A 12,582-nucleotide genomic window follows, 5' to 3' on the forward strand; every position below is an offset into this window, starting at 1 on the left:
CTACGCAATCACACTACGTTAACTGACTACAGGCCCATGGAGAAGGAAGTGAATAATTGAAATAAAGTCGTTATTTTTGTTTGTTTTTGTGCACAAAAATATTCTCGTCGTTTGATAAAGTTAAGATTGAGCCCCTGTAGTCACTTGGACTATTTTAACGATGTCTTTAATGACTTTTCGGGGACAGCAAGTGTCATTCCCTCAAGAAGCCTACGGACTGTATGCAGGAGCGATCTTAATATCTTAAATATCTTAATTTGTGTTCCGAAGATGAACGAAGGTCTTACGGGGTTGGAACAACATGAGGGTGAGTAAATAGTGACAGAATTTTCATTTTTGGGTGAGCTAACCCTTTTTAAAGCATGCCCCCGAACCCCCCTAGAGGGACAGAGGTGCGCTGACCAATACTATATTTCATTTATTCGGTTTGGTCATTTACAGATCATTCAATCAATCAATCAAAACATTCGAAACATAAACAGGGATTAAAGTTCTCCGTCGCTTCGACGGATTTCCTTTAATTGCAGCGGGTCTATGACGGATATCCGTCAATTGCAGGGTTCCCGTCTGTCCTTATGTCTTAAATTAACTTTTCATAATTTTAAGGCCGTAAATAGGCTTTCATTTCGCAAACAGTGTGATAAATGTCTTAATTTTAGTTTGAATAGGTCTTAAATTAAGGAAAGATGATGCGTATTCACCCTGCTGAGGGGGGATGTGATAAAGCCTGGAGTGGAGCGAAAGCACGTTACTCTCTCCACTCTAAGCATTCTGTAATCACTTTGCTCATGGTCCACTCCGGTTTTTCAATTCCCGCTCACGGAAAAACTGCTCCCTGGACCCTGTTCACTCAATCTTGTCAGGCGAGGCCACAGCTCGTTTGCTGCGGTCCCATGATAGAAAACAGAACGTGGGTCAATATTGGTCGTTTCTCAATACCAAGTACACAAACTTCGGACTTGCGTCCTTGGTAGTTCGGACTTGCCAAGTTCGACTCGGGAGAACAAACTCCCGAGGACGAGAGGACGCTGCTAACAGCGCGTTCTTGATCGCGTCACTCAGCACGCGGCTACTCCGGTTATCAACTCGGCCTTTTTTCATCAACACCACTGTGCCTCTTTTCATTTATAAATGAACATAATTATTATCAAAAACATATAAATGGCCACACAAATGTGGTTCAGGCAACGCACATTGATTATAATATATTTATAACAACACGAAATATAGCTAAAACACAAACCTGCTTCTTTTTGTTTTCATTTTAAAAATATATAACATTATTTATCATTAAAACTGACATTTAACAAACAGACAGGGTTGTGTCGTTTTATTGTATTATGCGTACACATACAGTGAAGAGAATGAATAGTAATATAATATTTTATATATTTTAGAATATATAAAATTACACAACCATGTCTCTTTTTTTGTTAAATGTCAGTTTTAATGCTAATATCACGTTCAAAAGTATAAGTACCCTAATAGGTAGGCTATAATAAGCTATACAATGAGAAATAAAGCAAACAATTCAGTTAAACATAAGTAGGCTCTCTAATAGGCTACAAAGTTAAAGTTAAATAGCCTACATAATAAAGTTATAAAACTTCACTTTGCCCTCAGCCAAAACAATTTGCCATGGCACAAACTATATATTAATATAGTTTAGCATTGTTTGGTCTCATAAGATAAAATAAAAACATGCACTGAAAACGTATGTATATGGTTGATTATTTGTCAAGATAAGTAATTGTTTTTCATAGATTAAAATAGCTTTTAAATTACGCAAACTGGCAATATTATATTGGTTTTAAACATCTCCCCTTAAAACGCTATCGGTCTCGACTATTTAAATAAAGTTACAGGAATTTGACTTGGCCTGAAAAAAATTTCAGTCAGAAGAATTTTTTTCACTTTAATCCCTGCATAAATACTATAGATGACCAGGTGCAGGCAGAAGCTAAAGCTTATTATGCCTGCCCTTAACTTTAGAATGAAATGTAACTTATTAATGACAACATCTGTTCATAAAAATAACATTAACACTTTCGTGAACCATTTTCCACACCAGAAGCAAGCCTGTCTAATTCATTTTTATTCTTTTATAGTTTTCCAATGTTATTCTCTTGTAATATTTTTTAAACTTAAAAATAGATGTGGCTTGTTTTAACTCATTACAACAGCTATTCCACAATTTAACTCCTTTATTTGATAAACAGTGTTCTCTTAATGTAGAATGTACTTGTGGTTGGTTAAATATACATAATCCTCTAAGATCATATTTACTTTCTCGTTGGGAAAATAATAATTGCAAACATTTAGGAGTTTTATTATATTTGACTTGATAAATAAATTTTAACGTGTACAAATCGACAAAATCATAAAACTTCAAAATTTTTGATTGATGAAACAGTAAATTACTTGGTGCATTGTATGGGGCATAATTAATTTATCTAATAACCTTCTTTTGTAATAAAAAGATTGGATTAGTTCTAGTTTTGTATGTATTTCCCCAAATTTCAATACCATACATTAAGTATGGTGTAACAAGTGAAGTATAAAGTAAATGTAATGCATTTTTACTCAAGATATACTGCAACTTGTACAAAATTGCAATCATTTTAGATACTTTCTTCTGAACATTAAAAATATGCGGTTTCCATGTCATTTTACAATCAATAATTACTCCAAGAAATTTTATATGATTTACTCTTTCTAAAATATTTTTATTAATAGTAATCCTGATCTCATTATTTAACTCTTTATTACTAAATACCATGAATTTCGTTTTATTTAAATTTAGTGACAATTTATTTAAATCAAACCAATTCTTTAGTTTATACAATTTTTCTCTACCAGCAACACAAGCTCTGTAAGATTTGGGTCAGAACAATAAATTGTTGTATCATCCGCGAAAAGAATAAAATTTAAAACATCCGACACTTTGCATATATCGTTTATATATAACAAAAATAACTTAGGGCCCAAAACAGAGCCTTGCGGAACGCCACAATTAATGTGGCGTTAATATACAGTTAATATATAAACATCTTGTGAGAAAGACTGGTATTGCCAATGCAATTGGAGAATTGTATTTTAAACTTAGTAGTTATTTCATCTCACTCATTAGATGGGGTTGGTGGTTTTAATAGGAGTTGTTGGTATACATATTCAAGGGCGTACACAGTTCAGTTGTGTGTATGTTCATATGTAGTGGGCCAGTCTGGGCCAAAATGCCCAGGCCGATTTTTTTTGTCCCAGTCCAGCCCTGGGCGGACTGATAATACTGGAGCACCAACTAGCGTTCATGACTTTTTTTTACAGTCTATGCCTCAGCTAATAAAAAAAAAAAAAGCAGTGAACATGAACGAAGACGCTGACGAGACCCCTTCGGTTGGTCCTGTGGATGGGAAATTTAGTTATAAGAACGAACCGATGGAAGCGTCATTAAGAGCATGGTTGTTGTGTGCAAGCTATGCAACAAGGAATTCGCATATCACATCGACCCTCAAGTTTCACCTCAACGCAAAACATATACAATTGCACTGGTCTGTTGGATTTGGTTGAACAAAAATAAACAATATTTTGTTGCTTAAGCTTATGTATTCAGTCATTATTAAATGATATACTAAAAATCCATGTGAGAAAAAATCTTCTCACTGTTCTCAGTTCAAATATTTATGCAATTAAAATGCGCTTAATTTCGATTTATTAATTACAAAGCCTCTAATTAATTAGATTTTTTTTTAATCGAGTCCCGGCCCTAAAAATAATATATATAATTTACTCACACATTCTAAGTGATCTTATGAACCACTGACAACTCCTAAATAACTGGTTTGTAAATAATGCTATACTTCATTTAGATGTAAATTGATCATTAATAAAGTATGAAAATACAATTATTAAACACATTATAGATATGCTATTAAAACAAGAAAAAAAACATTTATAGCTGTATTTACATATATACTGCTTATTAATGTATTTGAATGCTTAATAAATGGTGAATTATCAGTTCACTAATGCTTAACTAATGATTAATACCATGCAGTTATTATAAAGTTACTGAAAGTTCCTATAAGCAGCCAGTTCACCAGCAGCTCTACAGTCTCAGAGCCTCTGGGACAGCAAGGCATTCAGACAATAGAGAAGTGTGAACGACGTGTGTTAATGGGCCATTGCAGTTCTTGCTCCAGCCTACAGGAGCGCTGCTGAGTATGGGCTTAAACACACACACACTCGCAAGTCCCCACTTGGTCAAAAATGTAAAAAATTCACCAGAGCGTTTTTTAGTTGATTTTAACATGTTTTAAGGCATAACTAACAGGGGACTTGAAAAATGTCCCCACTTCCCTCGGCGGTCCCCTGTTGGTGAGTGTGTAACGACACCAAAGTCCCCTCTTAGATAGGTAGACAAGTACACACACTACCTTCATTTTCAGTTAAATCTTATCATAATGTTAAAAAAGTTAGCTTATATATTTGTGGGAACGTGTTGTATGTGTTCAGGATTCATTGGTGAAAAGCTCAAAAGAACAATATTTATTTGAAAATATAAATCCTAAATGTAATATTCTAAATGTCTTTACTGTCATCTTTGATCAATGTAATGTGTCCTTGATGAGTAAAGGCATTAATTTCTTAAAAACAAACTTCTGACCCCAAACTTTTGAACAATATGTTTTGTTTCACTGGCATCTGCATGCCAAGCTACCTCTTGCAGTAATCCTTCAGCGTCGCACAGATTGTTTTGTTTTATTCAGTCATAAGCTGAGTGGGAAGCTAAACACTGTAAAAGTGTGACTAAACGTGCCAAGCGGAAAGCACTGCATGATTGTGCTGAAATGTTTAATTTGGTCTACTTTTCTTGATGCATTTTGCTTTCAGAAAATAGCGTTTTATAGAAGAGCAACATTTGAAATAAAGCATAAATCCAGAAATGATCCAACGCTGACCTCAGTGAATACAAAGATAACCCATAAAGGTAGCACTTTACTTGAAGGGGTGTGCATAAGACTGACATGAGACATTCCGAACCATGAATTGACATATGCCTTGAATATGAAGTAAGGTTTATGCATGTTTATGACAACTGTCATTAAGTGTCTTTCGCTCAATAATGGCATTTTGAATGCAAATATGACATTGTTTAAGATGTCTTTGTCATGACAATTTGACATAAAATTAAGTTAAACTGTCATGTGGTTGGCTTTGACATTGGCTGTCATGAGGCCATTATAACGGTCATTCATATTTTTTATATTATGAATATTTCATGAATATTTTATTTTTCGTGAACTACAGTGGTACTAATCGAATTTGTCATTAAAAAGTTATAATGGTTTCATGACAGCCAATGTCAAAACCAACCACCTGACGGTTTACTGTAATGTTAACCAATAAAGCTAGGTGGTTTCTTAAGTTTGATAATTAATCTGCTGTCATGTTTATGACAGGTTGTCCTGTTGGCATGACAAAGACACTGACAGGTTATTATGTATTGGTTTATGTCAAGGTGTCATAACAAAGACATCTCAAACAATGTCATATTTGCATTAAAAATGTCATAACTGAGTGAATTACACTTTAATGACAGTTGTCACAAACATGCATAAACCATATGTCATGTCATGATTATGAAGGTGTCATGTTAGTCTTATGCACACCCCTTCAAGTAAAGTGTTACCCTAATGAATAATACATGCATATTATAATAAATACGTATAATAAACTAATAAATAATACATGTGCATCTCAAATTTTATTGTACATAGTAACATAGTAATTATTATAATTTGAAAATGGCATTTTTATATAAAACAAGTCGAGACCTAATAGACCCTGGCAACTAGATCTTAATATCCAGCTCATTTCAGCACTTAGTCTAATCAGTCCTGAACGAAATTATTACATGATATTCTTCATTATCTGAAACTAACCCCGACACCCTGGGATCTCAACAATGTGTCCATGTTGTCCTCACTGAGACTAACCGCTAGAACCATCATCATAACCGTTTTATTAGCCTGTTAGCTGTCTCCTCAATTGCACTAATATCATATTAAAGTCGATTAACATGATTAGGAAAATGTGGGCTGCAGGTCTTTCACCATGGCAACTTTCCCAGGCCATATAGTTACACAAAGTGCTCCATCAGCAATGATGAATACATTTAGACTGAATTTGTGAGGATTTCACACTCTAGAGGTCATACTACCTGCTTTGTGTGGAAGTATGAAAACCAATTACATTGAGCTGAAGGTTATGTTTATGTCATACATTAGCAAAGAGGTTATTTAAAGGTCAAGTGTGTGACCTTTAAAATACTCTCCACCCTAAACTAATGCCATTGGATGAGCCCATTTTGCTTTGTTGGGCTGGTTGAGCAATCAATCTTCAGATGGCGTATTTATATTTAAGAAGAAAGTGTTTAAATATTGAAAAAAATGACTCGCTTCAGTTTTAATTTGTAATGAAAAAGAGATTGAATTGTTTAAACTAGGCAAAACTAGGTTGAACAGTTGAGAGAAAATAAACACAGTACTTAACATCTGGTAAACATTCATGAGTACAATCCCTTGAAAGAAAGTTTTGCAATTTTCTCACAGACAAATTCAGGAAAATGTGTCATCAACTTCAAGTTTTCATCTAGTGTGGAAGGAGCTCCTTGCAGCACGACATTAAAACGGAGCCACCGGGAAACGTCGCCACCTAAGAAGTTACTTTCAGCAACACAAGGTGAGTTAGTTTATTGTTGTTTTTCTGCTCAAATGTGAGACCTTTCATTTGCGCCTTGTGCGGATTTACAAGGCTGTGTGATGCCCCAACCTGAGAGGTAATCAAAGAGACTACACACAAATTAAACATTGCTCTCAGTGGAAGGTCTGCATTCAGTGCTGCTACATATCCAGACAATTGTCTCGGCATTAGTCACAGAAATACAGGCGTTGTATTTATTTATAGTTTAGTTTTGTCTCTTTACTGACTATTTAAGTGTGCAGTGTAAATAAGCATGTAAAGCTTCAGATTGCTCAGCTGTGTTGGTTGAGTTGTTGTCATAAAATCCTTTGGAGTGTCATACAGTACCTGTCCATTTAATGATGTACAAAACTGGTTGTTTCCTGGCTTTCCTGCATACAATACCATTCAAAAGTCTGGAGTCAGCAAGGATGCATTAAAGGAATGGTTCACCCAAAAATGAAAATTATATATAGATACCGTTCTTATAAATATCCATCGTTTCGCTTCAGAAGGCCTTTATTAACCCATTACTTTCAAGATGGATTGATGTGCTTTTTGGAGCTTCAAAAACTCGGGCACTATTCAATGCCAGTATAAAGCTTGGAAGAGCCAGGATATATTTTTTAGTATAACTCTGATTCTGTTTGGCTTAAAAAAAAGAAAGTCATACCTAGGATGGCTTGAGGGTGAGTAAATTATGGAATCATTTTCATTTTGGGGTGAACTATTCCTTTAAATTGATGAAAAGTGGCAGCAAGCATTGCTCTAAACAAATCCTATTTAAAAATAAATGCTGTTGTTTTGAACAGCAAATCATTTCTGAATAATGGAGTAATGTTCCTTTGCCTTCACAGGAATAAAATACTTGCACATTCTGCACAGAAATATGTCTATTCTGACTCGAAAGAGTTTAATTTCAATGTTGTAAATAGAGTAGACATATATTAAGTAATATTTGATTTAAAAATTATTATATATATTTAAACATATTTTAATAAAGCTTATTCAGACTTTTTGTCCTTGACTGTCAAGTATTTATTGTTTTCCCAGAAACAGGATTGTGAATAATGTAAACATTCTGTAATAAATTGTTGTGGATTTGATCCTGAATAATTAATAAAAATAATTGAATTATTTTTAAATAAAATAATTGTCATGCCCAAGTGAATCACCCCTAATATGTTAAATAATTACAAAATTAATTACTATTAATTACTTCTCCGTCACAATCTCAGCCTTCCAATTAAACTAAAGTTTTTGCATATCACTCATTTCACAGTTTCAGATAGAAATCATCTCATGGTGGGTGAGATGTTTGAAGGTTGGGGGTCTGACCCACCAGCACGACTTCTGCAGTGCTGTGCGGGTGAAATGTGCTCTGGTCAATTTGAATCTCTCAGGTTTTGCCAACTCATATAGTCAAGGGCAGAATGAAAGGAGACAGAAACATATGCTCGCTGTCTTCTTTCTCTCTTGCTTCTTTTAACTCCTCTTCACTTGAGCTGCACCTTCTTGGGCAAAGGGGGCTGAAGCTTGTGGCCTGAGGGCCAGGCACTCTGCCAAGTCTGTCATTTCTCTATCTCTCTTTTCTGAGGCATGGACTCCCTACATGCATGGATCTTCAAATGCCATACCATATTTCTGTCTCTTATTCTGTCTATGAGTTTTCTTCATTAGTATAAACGTAGCATAGAACCAGAGCCTATCCTCCCTATACGCACACTACGCAAGCTGCCAAAATGCCTCCCCATCGTGTCAAAGTGCATCAATCAAAGTTTACAACATCGATGAGGTAATTAAGAGGAACTATGCTTCTGGTCACGAAAGGAGAGAAAAACACCATGTGAGTGAATTGTGGGAACAGCGACCAGGCAGACTTGTGTTCTCTCCTCTCCAAGTTTGATGTCAGCACAGAACAGTAAAGTTAAGTTGATGTGCATCTCTCTCTGTTTGTCTAACCAGCCCAATCTCATGAAAGCGTGCATCTATACCACAAATTTCTTGTGCCATTTATACGCCAAAAATAGTTTTCGCGTGCATTTGATGCACACTTTTTGGCGTGTAATATGCACACACTCCACACCCCTAAACGAGCTCCCCCCGGCCCTGAATTGTCAAAAAACCTCTCAAAATGCTGGCTGTGGATGCGAAAATCCCAGAAAATCGAACCCGATCCGATTTTTTTTTTTTTTTTTTATGACGGACGAAAGTTTCGGAGGCGGTGTGCAAGCGTGATTGACATAACGTAAGGTTGAATTTTTTTTTTTTACGTGCGAAAATTTCGGATGCGAATCTCGGACTCCTTAATCCTACCCAAGAGATTTAAAGTGCGTAGCATATGCACCCAAAAAATATTTTTGCCGTATAAATAGCACGAGAAATTAAATTTGTGCTGTAGATACTAGGGGTGGCACGGTACATGAAAAAACACCCGAACCGTTCGGTTCGCTTGTCTCGGTTCGGAGCGTGTGTGCGTCTCACGGTTCGACGCATGCGCAATGTAACCTCGTGCCCGTATGTGACGTGTGTTTTCTTTTCGCGCGACATAAGCTTGTTCGACTTGGACCGGCGCTGCACAGAGCGACCGGTGAATAACATCACACTAGAGCGGGAACGACGGCTCCAGTCACTCACTTTCGCGGTATTTGATGTCATTGCCGATCGCTCTGTGCAGCGCCAGTTCAAGTTAGTAAACAAGCCAGTAAAAGTGGAGTATGGAGCGATGCAGGTCACGGCACGCGGAGAAATGCCAAGTGGGAGAGATGAGGGAGTTGGAGGATGCGCCAGCGTCAATTTTTGGGAATAGAAGCATTGTTGATACTGTTTTTTGTGTTGAGGTTGAACTTTTCACTTTATGTTTATGGCCTTTGCTATTTCTATAGCCTAATTATAGGCAATGAGGTTTCATGTATATTGACTTATTCATAAAAGACAGTGTAGTTCCTCTTTTTTTCTTTTAAAAGATAGAATTTTTGTAAGAGCTACAAAAGTTGTCAGTTCATAAATGCAAGTTAATTTCTTTGTGTAAATAATATTTGTGTGATAAAAATGCACAAGTTCTTGTAGAGATAGTGATACACATTCTCCTTTTTTTGCCAAATAAACGAAAAGCATGTCAATTTCTTCTCTCTTGCTTTATCAAAATCTCACCTAGCTTTCCTCTGAGATAGTCCCAAAATGTGCTTAAAGTCAAAGAGTCAAATTCAGTTTGTGCATGATTGCATGAATATAATTTTTTTTATACTGTATCCTAAAGTGTGGATAATTAAGCTATATATCACATGCTGAAGTACATTTCTGGAGTGTTAAAGATTAAAAGAAAAAAATAACAAGAACCGTACAGAACCGAAAACCGTGACACTAAAACCGTGATACAAACCGAACCGTCGGTTTCGTGAACCGTGCCACCCCTAGTAGATATGCACTTTCATGTGATTGTGTTTAATAATACAAAGGCCAACGATGTTTGTTTAAAAGATAACCGTGTCGCGCGTTAACATGAGTTCATTATGCGCGTGCACGAAATGAAATGCGCACTTTCCAGTAAAACATCTATGGCGACCTTTTACCAGTACAATATGGGCGTGATGGCACTCCTCATTAGTCATTAGGCGCTCGTACTTTTAAAACAAGACAATGATTATCTCCAAGTCAGTTTAGTTACAACTCTGCAATAAAGCAAGATGGAAAGCAATCTATTGACATTTACCATATTGTATTTAAAATGTTGATTGGCTGGACATACTGGTCGATATGGATGCACATCCCTCAGTAAATAATAAGCATCAAGTATCAGTTATTGCTTTTATCATTTAAAACACAATGACATGCAATGGCAAGCCATTTTAGCTTTTATTAATTTACAGGATGCATTTTTGATATCAATAAGGAGGATTGTAGTGGGAGCACTGGAGTGTCAGGTGTGACTGTGGCGATGGCGAATGTTTTGCTCACGGGTCAGGAGGGCCCCTTAACAGTTTTGCTTAGGGCCTCAGGGAGGCCAGGATCGGCTCTGCATTGTACAAAGCTGAATTAAATTGAGCCAGTTAATGCCATTTTAACTTCTGTAGAGCTGGTTTATAGCTGATTCAAATTCAAATTTCATAACTGATAAACTCAACATGTCAATTCAATTGAATCAACATTGAAGTGACCTGAGCTGAATAGCGACACAGTGTATTCTGTAGAGCAGCTTGTTGATCAGTCCATGAACTTTGCACTATTATTGAACTGAACTGAATAAACACTGAACTGACCTGAGCTAAACAGTTTCACTATTGTCGTCTATATAATTCACGGCAGCGCCATCTTTGATTTTTAATGAGAATGAAAGCGAGGCTGTGAGGGATAGTCATGCATCTCTTCAATGGGCTGTGCTGTTATTTAACATGTTTTCGGATTGTTCTGCTTATGAAACACTGGAAAAATATCTTTCCATGAAATCTCAGTTGACAAAAAAAATCAGACAATGTAAGCTGTGGAAAATTGTAAGTAATCTAGAGCTTTATTCAGCTTTTTACAGCGGATGCCATTGGAAACACGGTAAGTCTACCCCTCACAGCCTCACTTTCATAGCTGTCATGGTGCTGCTCTGAATAAGGTCTATAGAGCTGCTTTATAGTTGAACTGGGTTTGTTTGATGACTGATGAAGTTGCAACATTGATATTGTTATTTAACTATCAACTAGCCTAAATAACTCAACACTGAACCAAATTGAGTTGAATGACACACTTGTCTTTTTTCGCGCTGCATTACAACAGAAATTGTATTCATTTCATAATTGAAGAACTCTACAACATTAAAGGTTCATGAAACCCAAAACTAAATTTTCTGAGATTTTAACTGAGTTTTGTGTGTTGGGCATTATAGAAGTCAATGTTTCCATCTGGTAGTTTTAATTGTAAGAGAAGGCTAGTTCATGTTAATCCTTTTTGCTCTATTTTCAACTTACAGGTTTAAATTAATCTTAGTGTCAGCGTCACAGGATGTGATGTTTTCTTGTAACAAATACATTGATGACTCATCTGTGTCTCATAATTATTCATGAGACTGTGTGTTCTTATCTCATGGGAAGGCGCTTTTCTTAATTATTGAAGACACTATGATGGGTGGGATCTCATACAGTTAATGGACCAAAAACGGGTGTTTGTTTCTGCGTCGCATACGTTTTTTTTAATAGATCCTGAATCTTCGAGACAAACACGATCCACATCATGAGTGTAACCGGTCTGTATGGCCCTTTAGCCAGTCAGACATCTTTAAAAACGCTAAATAAGACTCAAAAGTTAACAGGAAGTTCATATAGATATACTGTATATTCAATGCAGAGAACAAATGCAGAGAACAGATGACTCTTTAACAATGGTATTTTTCTGTTTATTATTTCGAAGCTTTGAAACAATCTGTATTGAATAAAGCGCTATGTAAATAAAGGTTACTTGACTTGACTTAACTTGACGTTAACATAACCCCCTAACTTTACCAGTTACCATTCAGATGGCTGATTCATTTCTTGCTTGGTATTTTAATGTCAAAAAGACTTTAAAGGCTTTGCCTTTAAATTATTAAAAACAAATCTGTTAATATTTCATTAAGTCAGCATCTTACCTTATCAACTTTTCTCATTTCTTTAAAGCAGAAATGTATGTTGTTTTAATGTGTTGACTGTCAAAGAGCTGGATCTCAAGAATGATCAGAATGTGTTCATTTCTCTCTGATGTTGGTTGTTCTTCAATAAACACAGATCAAACGCAAAAAGATTGAACGTGATTCTGCCCTTTAGCCAATTGTGCACAGTCTTTACAAATGCGTAATTTGTAATGAATGCATGGCAGTGA

General features: G+C 35.9%; 1 protein-coding gene across 2 annotated transcripts in view; it reads left to right on the forward strand.

The window, feature by feature from the left end:
* Positions 1-12,582, forward strand: part of nphp4 (nephronophthisis 4) — a 226,587-nt gene that overhangs the window by 106,426 nt on the left and 107,579 nt on the right. For both annotated transcript variants that reach the window (XM_039658098.2, XM_039658100.2), the window contains one exon: positions 6,612-6,741. In XM_039658098.2, the coding sequence (XP_039514032.2) occupies positions 6,612-6,741 (130 nt within the window). The remainder of the gene's footprint in view (positions 1-6,611; positions 6,742-12,582) is intronic.

Source organism: Pimephales promelas, chromosome 14, assembly GCF_988280905.1.
Source record: "Pimephales promelas chromosome 14, fPimPro1.hap1.1, whole genome shotgun sequence".
NCBI lineage: Eukaryota > Metazoa > Chordata > Actinopteri > Cypriniformes > Leuciscidae > Pimephales > Pimephales promelas.